This window comes from Cydia splendana, chromosome 24, assembly GCF_910591565.1.
Source record: "Cydia splendana chromosome 24, ilCydSple1.2, whole genome shotgun sequence".
NCBI lineage: Eukaryota > Metazoa > Arthropoda > Insecta > Lepidoptera > Tortricidae > Cydia > Cydia splendana.
In genome coordinates, this window is record NC_085983.1 from 1,113,948 (window position 1) to 1,135,262 (window position 21,315).

The 21,315-nt window shown below is 39.6% G+C and overlaps 2 protein-coding genes across 3 annotated transcripts in view; both read left to right on the top strand.

The window, feature by feature from the left end:
• The window catches only part of LOC134802150 (zinc finger protein 25-like), a 371,645-nt gene that overhangs the window by 73,588 nt on the left and 276,742 nt on the right, over positions 1 to 21,315 (top strand). The window lies entirely within an intron of this gene.
• Positions 5,797 to 16,401, top strand: LOC134802294 (gastrula zinc finger protein XlCGF58.1-like). Of its 2 annotated transcripts, XM_063774876.1 has the most exons (5): positions 5,797 to 6,314; positions 7,272 to 7,415; positions 7,807 to 7,908; positions 13,983 to 14,177; positions 14,880 to 16,401. In XM_063774876.1, the coding sequence occupies exons 1-5, from the start codon at positions 5,969 to 5,971 to the stop codon at positions 16,190 to 16,192; spliced, it is 2,100 nt and encodes a 699-aa protein (XP_063630946.1). In that variant the 5' UTR covers positions 5,797 to 5,968; the 3' UTR covers positions 16,193 to 16,401. The 2 variants fall into 2 exon arrangements, with proteins under 2 accessions (XP_063630946.1, XP_063630948.1); XM_063774878.1 differs by lacking the exon at positions 7,807 to 7,908.

Here is a 21,315-nt window from a genome sequence, read left to right on the forward strand (position 1 = left end):
CTATTGTGTTTCCCCATATTATTTGTATAGCGGTTACAAAAAGGAAAGTTTGATAATGTATGGAAAACACCCATATACCAAATTTCATCAAAATCGTTAGAGCTGTTTCCGAAATCCCCATTAGATATATACATATAAATAAATAAATAAACAAGATTTGCTCGTTTAAAGGTAATATATATATATATATATATATATATATATAATTATTAGATTTATTAAGCCAGGTATTTGGACACATATCTATAGTAAATACATGTTTTTCTGCAGTGCACACAGGCTGCACGTGTAGAAAGTTGTGCAACATGCACGGAACTGTGTGACTTTCACGTTTATCGAGCAGCTGGCAAACCTGCGGGCTATCATATTGGCACGAACTGACAACGCTCTCCGTTCCCTTTCAATATCAGAGTCGTCACGTCACTTAAATCATCGGTGACGGTCAGCACGTGACCCAAAAGAACTAATTGCTATTTTTAACTCAAGGGAGCGATATGAAAGTAAAAAGAAACCGTTTAAATCTTTATTCAAGTCAAACTAGGCCGGCTTCAACCCTACATATCTGACATGAGAAGATTTAGCCCTATATGGGACCGGCAACAAACTCAGACGGATAAATCTTTTCAAAACAAGTTAAAACAACACATAACACGTCATTTCTTTATTTCACAAAAGTAAGCTTCTAATGAAACATAAGAAATCAAAATAACACTTGAAATAAAACACTTAGCTAATTGGTTAAAGAACGCGGGATTCTATAAGCTATCAGAATAATCCTTCAGGTATAAACCTTCAGGAACGTAGCGAGTTAGGCACGAGGTTGGCTAACGAGTACGTCCGATCTCTAGCGCGGTCCGATCAAGAAGAAGTACCAGCGGCGGAGCCTCTCCGCTCCCGCCTCAGTCAAGTTGGCAAACCTGCTCGACCAGTCTACCAACATACCGACAAAAACGCCAACTCGTGCCTACGCTCACTCGAGAGAAACCTCTCGACGTTCCAAAGCCTTCTACCTGTCATTTCAGTTCAACAACACGCCAATAGATGGCGTTACTCTCTACGCAACTTTATTTTAACAATGCGCCAATAGACGGAGTCTCTACACAACTTTATTTATTTTGTTAAGCACCCTCCAGACTATGCGCGTGAATCGCGGGCGAAACCGCGAACGCGAGTGTGGAGTCGACTTCGCTGTCTGCGAAAATCGACTCCACACTCGCGTTCGCGGCTTCGCGCCGCGATTCGCGCACGAGTGTGGAGGAGGCTTTACAACCAAATAATACGTAGCTCAACATTGCTAATCGATTTTATACAGGCGTCTAAAATAATGAACTATAACGCTGCAATACGTCTTTCTGGTGTCAGGGTCCGACATATATATTTTTTTTTTGAGGGGCTCTCAACTTGATCTTGATATCTGTATCATTTAAGCTACTAGGCCAAGTTTGTTATCGTTTTCGTATATATCGGGGGTGCCGAATTCATTTCTGATATCATAATGACACCATTCCAAAGTAAAAACACATAAAATATGAAAAAAATACTTTTTTTTTAATTCCTCTTACGCTTAAACTGCTGAACCAATTTAGTTAAAATTTGGTACAGCGATAGTTTGAGTCCCAGGGAATAACATAGCATACTTTTAATCTCATAAATCATCCCTTAAGGGTGTGAAAAGGGAGGAGGAAATTTGTATGGGGATTCAATAACCGCTGAACCGATTTAGATAAAATTTGGTATAGAGATAGTTTGAGTCCCGGGGAAGAAAATCGGATAGTTTTTATTCAAAAAAAAAATACCTTAAAAATGAAAATTTCGATGAAATCTATGTATTTGATTTAAGTAGTTGAAAATGATACTAAACTTGACTTATAACCTAAACTTAAAGAATTATTAACCTTAAGCCCCCTCCAGACTATTTTAGGGGCTTTAGACGTCGCAGACGCTTAAAAACCCCCCCACCCCCCACCTGCATCAAAAATCTGGGTGGCTCCACTTCTTAAATCCATCCTTGGGTCCTAAGGACCAATCCTGCCAAAGGAAATCTCTTGTTCATGCAACGCCGTGGTTGACCTTTTTATGCTCTGAGCACACTCAACTATTACGTATGTAGCCGGCATTACTCGTCTGGCTGAATGCGCCAGGAGCGCGATGCTATGAAAAAAAAAAAGTCAACTGACACAATCCCTGCTGCTGTCATTTTGCTTAGAGGACATAGACTTATAATATACAGGGTGAAATTTAATTCACTGGCCAAATTGAAACACCCGAAAGAACTCGAAAAAATATTAAACACGTGTTTTTTCTTTTAATACCGCTCAGTACATTTTTTTCGAAATAACTCATCATCAAGTTGTCCTAAAAACCTCGTACGTTATGGTGAACCGACAACTACCCACTACACCCGCTTCTCTCTTATCAGTTAAGGTCATTGACACCCCGCCCCTCCCGCTGTTTGCAATCGCGTCACCAATTATGAACCCTATTGCAGCGAGATAAGACGCTTACCTACATAAGTTGCTAATTTTTCCTTCATACTTTAACGGGCTTAGAGCCATCAAAATGCAAAGGCAACCCATTTTTAATCTAAAATATTATTTCTGACTAATGATTATTAACAAAACGTCCGTGGCTTAAAAACAATGAGTAAAAACTAGGTCAGGAATCTTTGCATTCAGGCGTATTTAAAAAATTGAATCATCTTATGTACTTACATTTGATTAAAAGTCGACGCAATTAACGAAAGTCCCACGAGATGGTACTCTTGGATTCAATCCTTGTCTGCGAAGGCGTGGAACTGATTCCATTTCGTATAATCTTTGTGCACCACGTAAACACTCACCACTTAATAAATAACACCGTACCATTTCCTAATATTCCCGGTTCGAAAACATTTTTTTAAACCTTAGTACGCGCGCGATTATTATTTTAAGGTTGGCGAGTGACGAGTGACTAATCATTTATGCTAACCGTTATGTTTACCGCTAGCGCGGAATGGTTTAGACTACCCTCGAAATTGATAAACCTGCCTACCATCGCCAACACTAACTAGGTGGACCCTATTGCAACGATTATAAGGTTTAGTGAAGGTCAGATAAGGGTTTTGCTGATGCTGTTGTTAAAACCTACTATTAGGTTTGTTTACATTTGTGGTAATAGGGTGACCACGACTCGTGGAAAGTATTTAAAAATTGAAAAATGAAAATTAAAAAAAAATGTACTCTTTTTTTTCGCTAAATAGATTCCTTAAGTGTAACCTAGTGCCTGGAATGAATATGGCCAGTGATTTAAATTTCACCCTGTATAGAGACGGTGTCTCAGCGAGCTGTCACTGTTGCCACTTTTGTTTAGTGTACGATTAACAATGAGGCCCACCTTGCTGTAGCCATGTCGATAAAGTCATATCGATAAATTATCGACATTTCTTGCAATTTTAATTTTACTTGAAAGGCTTGACGATACCTAAAATGACCAAAAACGCTTTTATTCTTTATTGTGGTTATCAGATCACAATTTTATAGTCACGCCCCAGCAGCGAACCAAGAGAAAGTTCAGATATTTAAATAAAATACATAAATACCTCCTAAAATAGGTGTTCCGCAATAATTGAATTATATTATTATATTATAATATATTCATTATCCATTAGTATTTCAATTATATTTATGTTTAACGAAGATATTGAAGCTTCAATTAATCGCTATTTCGTTCCGCTGTGTAGTGTTTATCGATATATAACATGATTAAAATCGACTTTTTACATCCCTAAAAGAGCACACATATACGCTTTTACGCACACATACACAGCCTGGGCGCATCAAGAAAGGCAACACTTGATTTGAAGTCCACCTTGTCAGCAGTATGGTTGTCCTTTTTTGACAAACGGCATTTTTAAAACAGCGAGGAGAGAGAAATTATACTAGTTGCTGCGCCGTGAAAGAGAACAGAAAACGTTGGGCCCTTGTTAGAGGATATAACCAAAGAGAATATAATCACTACGTTTTAAGAGACGGGACTTCCATACTAGCGACTTGATTGGTCTGTGTATGTTTGGTTATCCAATCATTACCAACATGTACGACAAAGAACTACCAAAGAACAATAGTACCAACATAACATACTTAAATAGTGTAGTATGCTACACGCTTGCGAATTTTATCGATATCGATAAATTGGGGAGGGTTGAAACATGGGCCCCTGTCAACAAATTTCGTACTCGAAATCAGGTTAGAATCGAGTCCACATTTAAGTCGTATGTTATATATAGTGTTCTTTGAGTGGACTAATACATGGTTGGACTTAAATGTGAACACGACTTTTATTTGTTAAAATAAAAATATGTAAAATGTTTTAATAATTTAATATAATTAATTTAAAATACATCCCGACGGTTCGACGGTCCACAGGTAACAGAGGAAAATGTGTGTTCACCTGATTAAACGATTTTTTTTTATATATTATATTCTTGAATAATAAAATTAAGTCTTCCATTACAACTTATTTGACCCACTGCCTGCATCTGAAAACATTTAATAATTAAAACAGACACAAATACATTTTCTTATATTTTAGGTTAAAATCTTAAATAATAGGGAATATTACGCAAAACTCTGCATAGGTAGCGCCACTACCACTATCTGTCACAATCTGGGGGTCTACCGCGAAACAAGAAAATCGAAATTTCGTTGTCTAACCTCTCTATCACTCTTGCATATTCGAGCGATAAAGAGGCAGATAACTAAATTTTGATTTTTGCGTTTACCGGTAGGCCCTTGTTAACAAACCGCCTTGATGCATCAATGTCATAATTTATAGTCTGTGAAAACTTGTCAAAAAACAGTTTAAGGCAGAGTATGTATAAGTTAGTCTATGAATTTTCTAGAGTCGGTAGTGCTGCTCTCTGGCGGCAGAACATTGCAGTAATATCCCCTATTCCTAGATTCCTAAAATATATAATATAATGTCCATTCCATTAATACACAGATACAGCTTGGCAAAAAAGAGTAGAAATTAAAAAGTGGCAACACTGTAGTGTCGTCCCGTTTTCTTACATGCATTGGTTTGAAAGGGACGACACTACAGTGTTGCCACTTTTTAATTTCTACTCTTTTTGCCAAGCTGTAATGAGATAATGTTCCACTAAAAATATTCGGAGAAATAATTATAGTCATGTTGTATGCAAGTTACCAGGAAATTCACTCATTTTATTTTATTTACTATTTACATTGATAAAAAATTAGACTGCAGTCGATATCGATACTTCGTATCGATACTTGTAGTACATCCCTAGTTCACAATGAAAGTGGATATGAAATATCTAATTTTCGATGTGTTTATAGCCTGCTACACCAAAATAATGCTAAAAGTATCTAAAGCAATACTTACCGGTCTTCATCTAATGGAAATTTCGCCATAAACTTCCTTTTTTGCGATTTTCGCGAGTGTATCAATTTCCACATATTTCGCACTGAAACAACTTAGTTTTCGGTGGCATTTAAACAAAATCTATTGACTGACTGTATGTTCTTATCACGTTTGACTGTTTTGGAAAATAACGAAGGCTTTTAAAAAAGAAATTGCAAGAAATACGTAAGTAAAACCTACGAACCGCCATGACAAGCAACAAAGCAATGTGGCTGACAGTTGACATGACAGATGAATAGCACTGACGTTTTATTTTGTTTTTTTGGCTATGGCTAGGTCACTATAGTCCATACAAAACCTTATTTTGTTCCTAGTTGCGTCAGCCTGGATATAACCAATGTTGTTAATAACTCCGAGTCATTTTGGGTTATAATATTATATGGTTGTATTCTCTTTGATTGCAGTGATTTTCTGCGGAAAATTGAACAAATTGAGTTTATTTTAACAAGAATAGTATTCTCAAATAATCTCCTAGTATTATAAAACGTTGTGTTCCAGCCAGTGTTCTTTGTAGTGTAGCTTTAATTCCTGTTTTAGTATATTCTGTATGGATTTGAAACAATATCCTATTTCGATGGAGTCTTCAGCGTTACAGGGCACAGAGAATGTTTGCGTAAAGGTTCAGCGCTGTGAGGAAGCGTGTATAACATATGAGCCCACGTCTACGGAAGTATCTGTGAAGATTGAGCCGCTGGATGATGTGTATGTAAAGGACGAGTCCAAACGCGAATGTGTATACATAAAAGCTGAGCCATCGTACTCAGATGTGAGTGTAAAAGACGAGTCGGCCGGCGTGAGCGCGGCGACGGGGCTGTACTCCGAATACGCCGTTAAAGATGAGCTCGTGCTCGGCCCCGTGCTAATGGAGCGGCGCGTGCGCCACGCACCAACAGGTCGGTCGATCTAACTATAATCAACACGGAGACCTTCGCTAACGCTTCGGTCAACTATGAGAAATGAGGGATGCGCCGAATATGGACTTTGCCGAATACGAATATTTGGTTCAGATCATACCGAACCGAATATTCGGTTAGGCTAAAACTGCCTGAAATAAGTTCATACAGGTTCGCGATCTGCACTCCGCACGTGTTTTTTAACTTTCCTTCTGGAACGGCCAGGAATGTTTATGAAAAGACACGGGACCGTCTCACGCCTGACCGCAAAGTGCACCCGTGTCAGCTCATGCCCAAAAAAATAATTTTTCTCTTCGGTAAATATAGGGCAGTTCGAACCTATTCGGCCGAATACTAACATTGTAAAATATGCCGAAAACCGAATATTCATCCCATATCTAGATGTAACTATAACTTTGACGACTGGCCTGGCGTATAGTTGTGCTGTTATCGAGAATGAGAACATTCTCCATAAAAAACGGAGAACATTCTCCAGATCAACACAACTATAGTCTGGCCTAGTGGGTTATGACCATGCTGCATAAGAAGCTGAAGGCCCTGGGTTTGAATCCCTGTAAGAGCATTTATTTTTGTGATGAACACATTTGTTCTTGAGTTATGGGTGTTTCCTATGTGTATAAGTATGTATATATTGTCACCTAGTACCCTTAGTTCAAGCTTTGCTTGTTTTGGGGCTAGGTTGTTCTGTGTGAGATGTTCCCTAATATTTATTTAATTTATATTTATTTATGAGTAAGGGGCTATTCATTAATTACGTCATTTCAAATTAGGGAGGGGGGGTCTGGACATCGGATGATGTTAGCATCGTGTAGGAGGAAACGGGGTCATTCAAAGCATGATTTTTGGATGATTTTTTTTGGGGGAGGGGATCGAAAATCGATGACGTAATTTTTGGACAGCCCCTACGTAATTATTTTAATCTGCAGACGATTTCAGCTTTCAACACAGATATTGAAGTCAAGCAGTCACGTGAGCTTGTCCCAGAGAGCACAGACGGAGACAGCCAAAGACAAGTTCCGGAACCTGGCGTAGAGGAACTTAGGAACACCAAAGTTGGGAAAGCTAAAAGGAACAAACAAGGTAAGACATTGTCTGTGGCAAGGCCGTCTTAAACTATGCTGGGTCCCTTGGGCAAATAAGAATTTGGGGCCCTGTTAGAAAGTAAAGGAAGCAAATTAAGTAAACTAACATTTTTCGATGATGTTCTATTTATTATGAGTATAATCAAATATACTGTTACTGTGTGTCCTTCGGGGCCCCGTGTGCCCTTATGGTAAAGACGGTATTGGTGGTGTGATAATACTCATATTACTCATGCTATTGTGAGTATCGTTAGTATTGTTGATAATGCATAATGCTTAGCAGGGTCATTTATTTTACTTTAATTTTTTTGTTTCAATAATATCATAAGTATCATGTATATTACTGTTGAGTAAGACACTCGGACAATAGTATAACTTTTGAGTGGCAGTTGTGACGCGGCCATTGCGAGAGATGGAGACGAGTGCTGACGCCGGCAGCATGTCGCCGGCGCGCGTGAGGCAGGAGGCAGAGACGGACCGGTCGGAAATGCGTAAGCTCATCACTACACCTTATAAAACAAAGTCCCCCGCCGCGTCTGTCTTCTTGTTTGTATATTCGCGATAAACTCTAAAACTACTGAACGGATTTTCATGCGGTTTTCACCTATCAATAAAGTGATCCTTGAGGAAGATTTCGGTCTATAATTTGTTAACCCGTGCGACTTTCAATCCGGAGGTTGCGGGTTCAAACCCCGTCTCGTACCAATGAGTTTTTCGGAACTTATGTACGAAATATCATTTGATATTTGCCAGTCGCTTTTCGGTGAAGGAAAACATCGTAAGGAAACCGGACTAATCCCAATAAGGTCTAGTTTCCCCTCTGGGTTGGAAGGTCAGATGGCAGTCGCTTTCGTAAAAACTAGTGCCTACGTCAAATCATGGGATTAGTTGTCAAGCGGACCCCAGGGTCCCATGAGCCGTGGCAAAATGCCGGGATAACGCCAGGAAGAAGAAGGAATTTGTTAACCCGTGCGAAGCCGAGCTAATAGAATATATACCGAGATACATTCAATTCGTTCATTCAATCTGTATTATAACTTCAACTTAACTGATTTCATCTATTAAATATATAAAACATTCTCAAAAACAGGCACCAGAGGAGAAAATGTACATTCTTATACAAAACCTGTGGACTATTGGAAATTAGTGTGCTGCATTACTACTTATTCATTTATATTCATATTCATATTCATTTATTCATAAAATTACAAACTTTACATGTCAAAAGGGTTATTCATGAATTAGGTAAATTTCAATTAAATTACAATTCATTAAAATAAAATAAAACAATATAAAAATTTTCAATACAATTCAAATAAATAAAATATTAAATTAAGTTACGATTAAATCATAATTATTATATTCTTCTAGTCAGCCATTTTTTTAATTCGGAGTAGAATGTCAGGTCATTTTCAATATTTTTAATGGTGTTGGGTAGTTTATTATAGATACCTGGCCCCGCAACAGATACCGTTTTGTTGGATTTAACAAGTCTACAACATGTCGAGTCCAACGTATTTTTGTGTAATACGTGCACTTTTAAATATTTTTATTGGAAATTGGTGTATGTTACTTCTAATATATTTAATTATGTAAATTAGGTATTGTGACGTGAGTGTCATTATGTTGCAATTTATGAAGAGTTGCCTAGTCCGTGTGGAGCATATGATATAATTTGTACTGCACGTTTTTGTAAAATGAATACACGTTGCCATTCCGCAGCTGTGCCCCAGAACTCTAGACCGTAGCACATCACCGAATGGAACAGCGAGAAGTAGCTAGTCCTTAGCTGCTGGTGGGGCAAGATTCGGGCCAATCTGCTCAATGCGAAACATGCACCAGACAACTTGCCACACACAACATCTATATGCACGTTCCACTTCAAGGCCGCGTCCAACGTCACGCCTAGAAACTTGGTGCTATTTACCTGAGGAAGGACGGCTCCGTCCACGTTGACACTTAGTGGGCGCGGGGGCCTACCCCCTAGGCTTATGTGCATCACTTGGGTTTTATGTAGGTTTAAAACTAAACCATTAGCAGAAAACCAACCTTGTAGCCTACATAATGAGTTGAATTGAATTGTGTTGGCGTTTATAATGTCTTATCTTATCTTATCTTATTGTTTTCGGGGGCCCTTGCGGATACACTTCGACCCATAGGGATCTTTTGTGCAGTTACCCCCTAGAAGAGATCCGTCAACTACTCAAGAGCTTTTCCCACCATATCCATGTGTCGGATGATGGAGCTCATGGGTAGCGTTTTAAAGTCCTTTGGTTCCAGGTATCCTGCTCCAAAGTCCTTCATTCTTTGTCTGGCGAGGGCGTGACATTCACACATTAAATGTCTTACTGTCTCTTCCTCTTCGCCACACATACGACAATCGGTGTTGTCAGAGTGTCCCATCTTGGCCAGAAATCCTTTGACCCCGTAATGGCCAGTAAACACCCCCGTTATGATTTGGAGTTGTCTTTTGCTAAGTTTCCAAAGCTTTTTGCTCCAGCCGGAGTCTATTCCTTGCATAAAGAGCTTTGCATGCTTTAGACCCGTCAGACTATCCCATTCTTCCTGGTGTTTGGTCTTGGTATGGTCTTTAATAGCCGTTGTGATGGTTCCCTGTGAGAGCCCCACGAATGGTTCCGGACCTATAAGGTTACTTACAGATCCGGCTCTGGCGAGTTCATCTGCATTTTCATTGCCTATGAATCCCTCGTGCCCTGGGATCCATACCAGTTGCACCCTGTTTTGCCTTCCAAGCTGGTTCAGAGCTTGGACGCCATTATATACCAGTCTAGAGTCCACTCTGGGAGCTTCGAGCGCTTTGAGAGCGGCCTGACTGTCGCTGAGTATATAGATATTCTTCCCTTGGGTTCGCCTAACTATATTCTCATGCACACAGGCAATTATAGCGAATGTCTCGGCTTGGAAGACAGTGGCGTAATTGCCCATGCTTATACTACTACTAAAGTCATTTGCATAAATGCCTGCCCCCGTACCAGATTCTGTCTTAGACCCATCTGTGTACCATATAATGTCGTTTTCATCAGAGATTGGTGCTTCAAGACCTTCGGTCCACTCAGCCCTTGTTGGAATTTTAACGTTAAAATTCTTATGGAACACAAACTTGGGTTGCATCTTATCGCAGCCCATGTTCGTAATCCTTTTCATGAAATTGTCGCATTCCATGTTTGTGTGTTTGGTCTTTGGCTTGCTATCGCTCCAGAGGCCTGTTAGGGTCAACCTGTGTAGCGATTTCCGCGCCTCAGATTGTATCACTAGGTGTAGCGGCGAGAGGTCTAGCAGTACCTCCATCGCCGCTGTTGGCGTCGTTCTAAACGCGCCAGTAATAGCCATGCATGCCGTTCTTTGTATTTTCATAAGGGCATCTCTGCATGTGCTCTTTAGTGTCCTTGGCCACCATGCCAGGCATCCGTACAAGATGATAGGTCTTACCATCATGGTATAGATCCATCTTAGTACCTTTGGGTTTAGACCCTACGTTTTGCCATAAGCCGATCTACACATTCCAAACACTCTAAGTGCCTTGGTGGTTGTTAGTTCGACATGCTTTCTCCAGTTCAGCTCTTTATCTAGTGTAACGCCTAGATATTTCACTTCATTGGACATTTCCAGTACCCTTCCATAAAGATTCAGCTGCTTCATGCCATTAAGGGTCTTTTTCCTGGTAAACGGTATTACTACTGTTTTGCCTGGGTTTATGGAGAGTTGATGACAGTTGCACCATCTTTCCACTTGCTTCAGTGCTTTATTCATGATTTCCGATACTGTTCCCGGGAATTTCCCGTTTACAAGAATCACTAAATCATCTGCGTACCCTACCGTATGTATTGGGCCTTTGTTTAGTTCTTCCAACAGTGAGTTAACTACCAGACTCCAGAGAGTTGGTGAGAGAACCCCACCCTGTGGACAACCCTTCGTAGCCGTAGCTAATATTTCATCTCCCATAATCCATCTACAGATTGTTGGTTCTATGCCATGTTTAGATGCTGCAATATTGATTGCCTGATACGTGGTGCGGTCAAATGCCCCCTCCACGTCTATAAAAGTGGCCAGACATAGTTCTTTGTTCTCTATCGCCTGTTCCGCTCTGATTGTCACCAGGTGTAGTGCCGTTTCAGTCGATTTACCCGGCTGATACGCACACTGCAATTGGTGCAGCGGATGCCTCTTAAGAGGACCATCCCTTATGTGTCTGTCTACCAGTTTCTCCAGTGTTTTGAGGAAAAACGACGACAGACTTATCGGCCTGTATGATTTGGCTTCTGTGTAATCTGCTTTGCCTGGTTTAGGCAAGTACGTTTTACCATCCTCCACACACGCGGTACGTGTCCGAAGGCTATGCACGCTCTGTACAGTCTACCTAAGTGCGGTATTAGTACATTGGCGCCCTCTTGTAGTAGTATGGGGTAGATTCCATCTGGCCCCGGGGCTTTGTATGGTTGAAATGTGGATAGTGCCCATTGTATCTTATCGTGATCTACTACCTTTTTAGACGTGTCCCAGTTGTACCTGGTCGTGCTGATGGATTGTTCCATTGCACCGGTTGCTACATCGTCCGTTACGCTCTGATGTATTATCGAGCCTGGGAAGTGTGTGTCACACATAACTTTGAGGGTTTCTAGCCCCGTTTCAGTCATTCTTCCGTCACTTCTTCTAATGGAAGTGAGTGGAACTGACTTCGTTGCAGCTAGTGCCTTTGTAAGTCTCATGCCTTCCGGTATGGACCTGATTTGATCGCAATGGTTCATCCATGCTTTCCTTTTTGCTTTCCTCGCAGCTTTGCTGTATTCCGTGAGTTTTCGCGCGTAATGCTCGAAGTCATTGGTCCTTTTAGCATCATTGAAGACAGCCCTGATTTCCTTCCGGAGTTTTGCAATCTCCGGGTTCCACCAGGGCACCTTCTTCGCCAGGATTTTCTTTTCCGGGCAGTTGTTTGTCCAAGCTGTATAGACAGCTTGTGCTATTCTGTCTGTTTCAAGTTCTATGTCAATAATAGAGTTTAACTTGCCTTTAGGGTCTCCCAGTTCCACCTCCAGGTCACTTTTGAACGCTAACCAGTTGGTGTTCCTGGGATTCCGTTTGCGTATAGTTTCTAATTGGATTTTAGTCTTATACCTGAAGCATATATATCTGTGGTCCGATAAAGAAATCTCCCCAGAGACATGCCATGAGCTAATCTTATTACTCGCGTTGTTGGACGCTAGCGTTATATCAATAACCTCCCCCCGCCTTGCATTGACGAATGTCGGTTCATTGCCTTTATTTAATAGTTGTAAAGAAGAGCTTACCAGAAAATCCAGTACCTTCTCTCCTCTTCTGTTGACATCCGAGCTCCCCCAGATGACGTGGTGAGCATTTGCATCGCAGCCGATGATCAGGTCGGTGTTCGCCTGGCTGCCGTAAGCAGCGAGATCCCTCAGTTGCCCAGTGATTGGATCCGCTGCCTCGTAGGGAAGGTAGGCTGATGAGATGATTAGTGCCTTACCCCCCCCCCCCCCCCCCTTGTTTTGGATCTTGACCGTAGTCAGATCCCTGGAACAGAAAGCATGTAGAAGCAGAGCGTCAATGCCATTTTTAACATAGATACATGTCCTCATAGTACTCTCAGGACAAACATATAACAATGTCCCGCCAGTACCGTTTAAGCCTCTTATCTCGCCTTTGTAAATGTATGGTTCTTGTATAAGAGCAATATCGAATTTATCGTTTATAATGTCACAGGCATCGTCAGCAAAAATATACATTTCACCATTTACGATTTTAGGTAAATCGTTAACCTGGATCAGAAAGCACAAATTTGCTAAGGACGAACCCTGGGGAACGCCGATATCGATATTCCCGCCATCAGATTTAGTACGGCCATTATTTATAGCAACGCATTGGTGCCGCTGACGCAGGAAGTCCGGCATTAACTTAAGGCTAGGGCCACGAATACCAATATGTTCGAGTTTTTTTTCTAGTACATTGTGATTACAGAGGTCGAATGCCCGTGTCATTTGCGACGTGACATTGGTTTTCCTTAGCCAACAGTATATTTTTTAGGGCTTGACGAATAACGTCTAAACATGATTTATTTTTTCTATACGCGTATTGTCTGTCACTTAACAAGCTGAATTTTTCTAGAAACGTTCTTAATCGGTTTGCTAAGCCGTATTCAAAAAGTTTTGCGATTGCAGGGCTAATGCTTATCGGCCTATAACTTTGAAGGTCATCTTTATTCCCTTTGCCTTTGTAGATAGGCACTATCTTTTACACTTTTCAAAATACTAGGATATGTTCCAGTTTTTATTAAATAATTAAATATATAAACTAATTGTGATAAAATTATCGGTAGGCTTATCTTTATTAATTTTATAGAAATGTCATATATGTCACATGTATTCTTGCACGCAACGCCTTTGGTGACTATGTTATACATTGAAGTGTTGGCCTGGTTGTCTCAATGAACGAACACACATGAAGGCAGCATTGTAAACAATCTATGTTGATTCATCCATATGTTTGTCTGACTTACAACTCTCATGGTAATTACAACCCTTTGTTTCAGCCCTTATTAAGGAGGAAGCTGGATTTATGGATGAAGAGGCGCGTGTGAAGGAGGAGTGTGAGGACAGCACAGACGGGTGCGGCGTGAGCGAGGCAGCCGTGCTGGCCGGCCTGTACGACGAGCACGTGGTCAAGGACGAGCTCGTGCTGGGGCCGGAGCGCCCGCACCGCCCCACAGTCGCCCCGGTGGTGAGAGGTGTGTTGATTGTTGTTTAACTACTGTGGGAACTACTTCGCGAAGCTCTTCCCGACACCCACATTCAAACTACCATAACACACACACACCAATACAGAGTCTAAATAGAGAGTAAATTCTGTAAATATGTTTTCTATTTTGCTTCTATCTTCAGCTGAATTAATTAAAATTTTCGTTTTAGTTGTGATGTTGATGTATAGGAATATGTTTAGATGGTACATATTGATAGTTCTAGCCAAAAACAAAATGTAATTTATTCTTTATTCTCAAAAGACATATTATAGCAAAGTTTAATTTTTCCTCTAGAATGGCTTGCCACATAGATGCTAATTTTCAATTGCTTTACTCACATTGGCTATTGAAAGTTCACCCTACCGTTAAAGTTTAAAGTAATGATACTCGTATTTAATGATTAATTTGGATTCGGTTTGTGATGTTTTATAGCTAGAGTTTTCTTCGCGTTGGTGTGGTAAATATTGTGTGTTTCACTTGGTAGCTAGATTACCCCCATGCTTTAAAACTCTTGCACGTTTTGAAGCATCTGAATCGTTATGGATCACCAGACACTCATCTATTGTCAAGAATGAAGTATGGAAGATAATTATTAGTTAAATTAAAGAAACTTATGTAACGCCCTGCCACTGTTACATATTTATCAGGTTGGTATTTTGGATATTTGAGTATTATTTTGTCGTCTTACAGCGCCCACTCTTGTCTCCTCTGCTGTGGTGTCGGGTCGGCGCCGCTCGTGCTCGGTCAGGCTGGAGCGCCTGCTGGTGGACGCGGAGCGGCGCACCTGCCGGGTCGGGCGCCGCACATACAAGCTGCACGCCACCGAGCCCGCACCCACACCCCATGTCACCACCACCATCTATCAATGTCACCATTGCGGCAAACGGTTCAGGAGCAAGTCGGTTTTGAAAAAGCACGTACACAATTACTCACCTTTACATAATTCGACCGTAGGGGATTATGGTTTAGAACGACATCAAATGCTACATGGTGACAAAAAACTGTATGAAAAGGCTCACATGATTATACACACAGGCGAAAAGCCTTTCAGGTGTAAATACTGTGGCTATGAGAGTAGTAGAAAATCTAATTTAAGGACTCACCTGATCACTCACACAGATGACAAGCCTTTCAGTTGTAGTCACTGTAGCTACAAGTGTAAAAGAAAAAGCGACTTACAGAGTCACCTGATGACTCACACAGACGAGAAGCCTTTCAGGTGTACACACTGTGACCACAAGTCGAGGACAAAAGCACACTTACGGATACACCTGATGACTCATTCAGACGAGAAGCCTTTCAATTGTAGTCACTGTGACTACAAGTGTAGAAGAAAAGCACATTTACATAAACACCTGATGACTCACACAGACGAGAAGCCTTTCAGTTGTAGTCACTGTAGCTACAAGTGTAGAAGTAAAGCAGATTTACAGCAACACCTGATGACTCACACAGACGAGAAGCCTTTCAGTTGTAGTCACTGTGGCTACAAATGTAGAAGAAAAGCACAGTTACGGAAACACCTGATGACTCACACAGATGAGAAGCCTTTCAGTTGTAGTGACTGTAGCTACAAGTGTAGAAGTAAAGTAGATTTACAGCGTCACCTGATGACTCACACAGACGAGAAGCCTTTCAGTTGTAGTCACTGTAGCTACAAGTGTAGAAGTAAAGCAGATTTACAGCGTCACCTGATGACTCACACAGACGAGAAGCCTTTCAGTTGTAGTCACTGTGGCTACAAGTGTAGAAGAAAAACACACTTACGGAAACACCTGATGACTCACACAGATGAGAAGCCTTTCAGTTGTAGTCACTGTGGCTACAAGTGTAGAAGAAAAACACAGTTACGGAAACACTTGATGAGTCACACAGATGAGAAGCTTTTCAGTTGTAGTCACTGTAGCTACAAGTGTAGAAGTAAAGCAGATTTACAAACTCACCTGATGGCTCGCACAGACGAGAAGCCTTTCAGGTGTAAACACTGTGCCTACAATGTGTAAAAGAAAATCAGAATTACGGACTCACCTTAAGAGAAGCCTTTCATGTGTAGTGTAGCCACTGTAGCTACAAGTGTAGAAGGAAATTTGGCTTACGGACTCACCTGTTGACTCACACTGGTGAAAAACCTTTCAAGTGCAAGTACTGTGACCACAGGAGCCGTCGTAAATTCGTCGTGTTCCTATTAATGTTCTACATGTACACTTTTTGTATGATCCTTACATTTTGTTTTCATTCGGCGATTAAATGCATTGAATTTATCAACTTAGTGTCGCCTTTACATTTAATATTCTTTAACTGCATTTCTATCTGATAAATTTTACTTTACTCTGTTTTCATCTTTTGAACTCTAACCCTCAGTTATTTTACGTGCTAATGAACGGAGTGGTCCGAAACTTAGGATCTATTCTAAGGTTTCCAATTTCATTTACGCTTTTTTCTCTCTTTTTGTGCGCATTAGTGCTAGTATTTGTTTAATTAAGAATACTTTGTAACTAACTATGAGTTCCTGTAGTTGGCTTTCAGTTTCAAACTTTTTGTCTATTGTAAGTTTAAAGCTGTTGGTTCTCCTTAACGTAGATAAATAAATATATAAAGGAATGTAGTATGTAGTAAAGGTCATTTAAGCACTCACCAAAATATACGCTATACTTTGTATAGCGGCAACAAAAAGGAAAGTTTGATAAATGTATGGAAATATTAGGACCACTAGGACACTTTTTTTCTTCTATAAGGATGAAAAGGGCTCTCAATCCTGACTAGAAATAACAAAACTGTGGCAAAAAAGGTCACAATATATGTATAAAAACCGGACAAGTGCGAGTCGGACTCGCCCACCGAGGGTTCCGTACTTTTTAGTATTTGTTGTTATAGCGGCAACAGAAATACATCATCTGTGAAAATTTCAACTGTCTAGCTATCACGGTTCGTGAGATACAGCCTGGTGACAGACAGACGGACGGACGGACGGACAGCGAAGTCTTAGTAATAGGGTCCCGTTTTACCCTTTGGGTACGGAACCCTAAAAATGGCAAAAAATACACGAAACGCTCTTCAAAAGATGTTATTCGAGCTGACGTGTTATATTTTAAAGAATATCTATTAACATTATTAAATTACACAACGGGACTTAAGACGAAACGGGAGCTGAGCTAAAAGTCAATTTTGAGATTTCAAGCTGAATATACCCGTCGCTCTGACGGGGCGTGAGAGACTGTATTTGTGTGTGTAATGCACGCACCCAGATGCGTACGCTTGCACCCGCGCGCGCCTCATTGCCGACAATTTGCAATGTTATTTTTCGTGCGTTACTGCCACGAGGCGTTCACTTATTACTTACTGTGTTGCGATTGAATTTTTTGACCCGGCTTACGTTTACGGAACTCGATAATCTTTCTACTACTGTGACTTGCCTTTGTTTACTTGACTTTGCTGATCAGCTTATTGTTTTGGACTCCGTGAGTTGTGGTTACCTATTGGACCGCACGCAATTCATCTACCTTTATTCAAGTAATTAAGCGTAATTAGCCGAAACCTTTATAAGAGTGTAATTCATAAGAAGTACATAAGATATAATTTATGTATTGGTTTGCTGTTAGCTTTTAATTGTATCACTTTACATATATGTTACTCAAATAACTAACACGGTTACACTGTTGTAAGAACATTATTTTTCAGGTAGGCCTTATTACCTCCTAGTACCTTAGTAGTAGTAGTACTACTACGGAAATTGATTCAAAGACTCAAGACTGACTTAAGTGGCAGTAGGGTGTAGGGTTTTTTCTAGGCTTAATGAGTTCGCTGAAGCTTATTTTTTATACTTAGCGCACAGAACCACTAGTTTAACAGTATCAGCTCTAACCACATGTCACCATTTTGTCCTTTACGTAACAAACTCAGGGGCCCAGAATATCCGATGTACCTATCAAATCAAGGTTCTGTACCAAATAAGGCCCGGTTATTATAGTTCGTTATTTTTTAGCATTAGAAAGAAGGTAAACAATCAAGACGTGTCTTTTTATTAATAATTATTGAAAAACGCTTTCAAAAATTAGTTTATATTACTTATGAAAGCAAAAGAATATAAAAAAGTATATGATTAATACATACATACATACATACATACATACAATCACGCCTATTTCCCGGAGGGGTAGGCAGAGACCACGGATTTCCACTTGCTACGATCCTGACATACCACTTTCGCTTCCTTCACATTCATAACATTCCTCATACACGCTCGCCGGTTTAGGGTGCTCTTGCTCATTAATATGATTAATATGATTTATAATTCTAACATATTTGCTATGACTTATTTTTCAATGGTAATTTTTAATAAGACATGTCAAAATCTGTTACCTTAATGCAAAAAAAACGAACTTTATGCGTGCTAACTTTCAAAATTTCATTTTTTATAAGATAGTATAAGTAGATGGGCAAAAATTTTGCGTCTATGTCCACCAGTGAGTAAGTGATTGAGATACCTAAACATTTAACTTTATAATGTAAAATGATATAATTTACTAACCTACTCGTTTAATTTCAGGTAGGTTGAATAAGGAACCAAGTAACCATGGGGAGGAGCAGTATTTACTAACATTTTCTTTTTGGGTCTTCAGAGTGTATCGTTTCCTTTTTTTTGCACATATTACACTTAAATATATATTCTCTGTGTAAACCCTTACGTCTTTCAATGACAAAGGCAAGATCAGCAAATGTACAATTTGTATGATCGTGCCTGATATTTGAGATCACAGAAAATAAATATTTTAAATCCACTATTCTGCGACCTTCTAAAATTTTGTTTTATCATGATTCATGATCAAAAAGCTCGGATTCAATAGTCATATCAAACGTCGATTATGCAGTTGATGATGAGCTTGCATTTTCTACCATTGGTGCTGCAAATGCATCAACCGGTGGCGATAAACTTTGCCCTCTTGTAAAACAAATTACTATTGTGATTGTGTCCAGCAAAAGGCCAAAATTCGGTTTACTTTCCTGTTTAAAATATTACTAATTTATTCATATTTCAGATTAGGTACATAGGTAACTGTCTGAATGTTACAATGCCAGCTGGCAAATTCTATCACATTTGTTTGTTTGGTAGTCATGGTAACATACACTTACATTGATATCCTTATTAAGATCTGTATCTTATTATCCAGACCTTAAAATATTGCCACCGTTGCCCTTTAAAAAAATACTGTTTAAATAATTGGCTACTCAAACAATGCTTCTATAGTATAAATAATGACTACACAAAAATGGGTAGTATTGTATATAATGCACGAAATAAGGCCCGATTCTTAAGCGGGTTTAAATTTTGAGGCCATGTCCGCTAATACTATAGACAAAATATCAAGTTTAATAAACACAAAAAAAAAACATTGATGGGCCTTATTTTATAATTTAGGCCTTACTTTGTAATTTAAAGTAGAGTTAGGCCAAGAAAAATCTATAGCGATTTTGATAGAACACGCAGTGCAAGTATTATTTCAAACGTCGCTTCTATGAAATTATGACATATAAATAACACTTGCACTGCGTGTGCTATCAAAATTGCTGTAGACTTTTCTTGGTCTGACTCTAAAATATTCTTTATTACACCACAAACATAAAAACAAATTAAAAAAAAACCGGCGAAGTGCTAGTCGGACTCGCACACGAAGGGTTCCGTACCATTATTTATAAAAACGGTCACCCATCCAAGTACTGACCCCGCCCGACGTTGCTTAACTACGGTCAAAAATCACGTTTGTTGTATGGGAGGCCCCACTAAAATTTTTATTTTATCCTGTTTTTAGTATTTGTTGTTATAGCGGCAACAGAAATAAATCATCTGTGAAAATTTCAACTGTCTAGCTATCACGGTTCGTGAGATACAGAGATACAGACGGACGGACGGACAGCGGAATCTTAGTAATAGGGTCCCGTGTTTTACCCTTTGGGTACGGAACCCTAAAACCGATTTACAATGTAGATAAAGGTAGCAACAGGCGGTCTTATCGCTGTTAGTTCTTATTCTTCGTTTGTTTAGCATTAGAGTGAAGGTGACGTGTCTTTTTTAAGCATGCAATCGTATAATTATTTATTAGCTTTTTTTGTAATAGTTATGTACTTAATGGTTAATATTAGTATTTACTTTTTTTTTTTCAATAATGCTTAAAAACGAAGTATAGACATGACAACCAAATATCCTGCCCTACAATGGCGTTAGCCATTGTAGGGCAGGATATACAGAACATGAATCATTTGTACTGTCACGCTCCGTGATTGTTGAGCCATTTAGGGTTCTAGCTAAATTGGACATTCCATAGAGCACGAGTAAGTATGGAACAACCAATTCAGCTAGGACCTTAAATTGCTCGACAATTACGAAGCGTGCCTGTAGGTACCTAAAAATTTTGTTAACCCATTTTAACCATGCAATAAAATATTTTTGATTTTGATTTCTAATTTGAAATATTAGAATCAAAAAGTTCATAATAGATTGTATATCATAACTACAAAAATGTGTTCCCTACTCTCAACCCAAAACCCCTTGTATCTTAGGATCTAGATATTTTCACACAAGACGGTTTATCGATAACTTCTTACATCACTAGATTATCGACATTAAATGTCGACTATTGCCCATCACTTTTCTGGCTGTGTACGTATTTAGAAACTTGACTCCGCCCCTAAAATTAGTGCGATAGGGACAACTGCAGCTGAGGCGAAAAATCCTGCGTAAAAATGACAAAAATCGAGGTTTCGTAGTCCTCTTTTTCCTCCCCCAAAACTTAACCAATCGTAACCAAATTTGGAAATCTAAATGATTATGAAATTATCTGTGTCGGACCGTTTTGCTTTTTTGGCTAATTGATATCAGTTTTGAATACCACGCCTCTCATTGCGGCATAGTCTATTAGGCCATTTTGGCCGTTTTTGAAGGGCTCTAGCGCCTTAAAAAACAAAAATATCAAAAAAAGCAAAACGGTCCGACACAGATATTGACAATATTAATCTGTGTTGAAAAAATCATTGCTCTAGCTTCAAAAACCACGGAGGAAAACGAGGACTACGTTTGTATGGAGGAATGACCACTCCTGTTGGCTCTTAATCGCGTATTTAAGTTTTTAAG

Coding starts and splice junctions, on each gene's coding strand:
- LOC134802294 (XM_063774876.1), top strand. CDS start 5,969: ATGGATTTGAAACAATATCCTATTTCGATGGAGTCTTCAGCGTTACAG. Junction 7,909..13,982: donor GACGGACCGGTCGGAAATGC/GTAAGCTCATCA, acceptor CCTTTGTTTCAG/CCCTTATTAAGGAGGAAGCT. Junction 14,178..14,879: donor AGTCGCCCCGGTGGTGAGAG/GTGTGTTGATTG, acceptor GTCGTCTTACAG/CGCCCACTCTTGTCTCCTCT.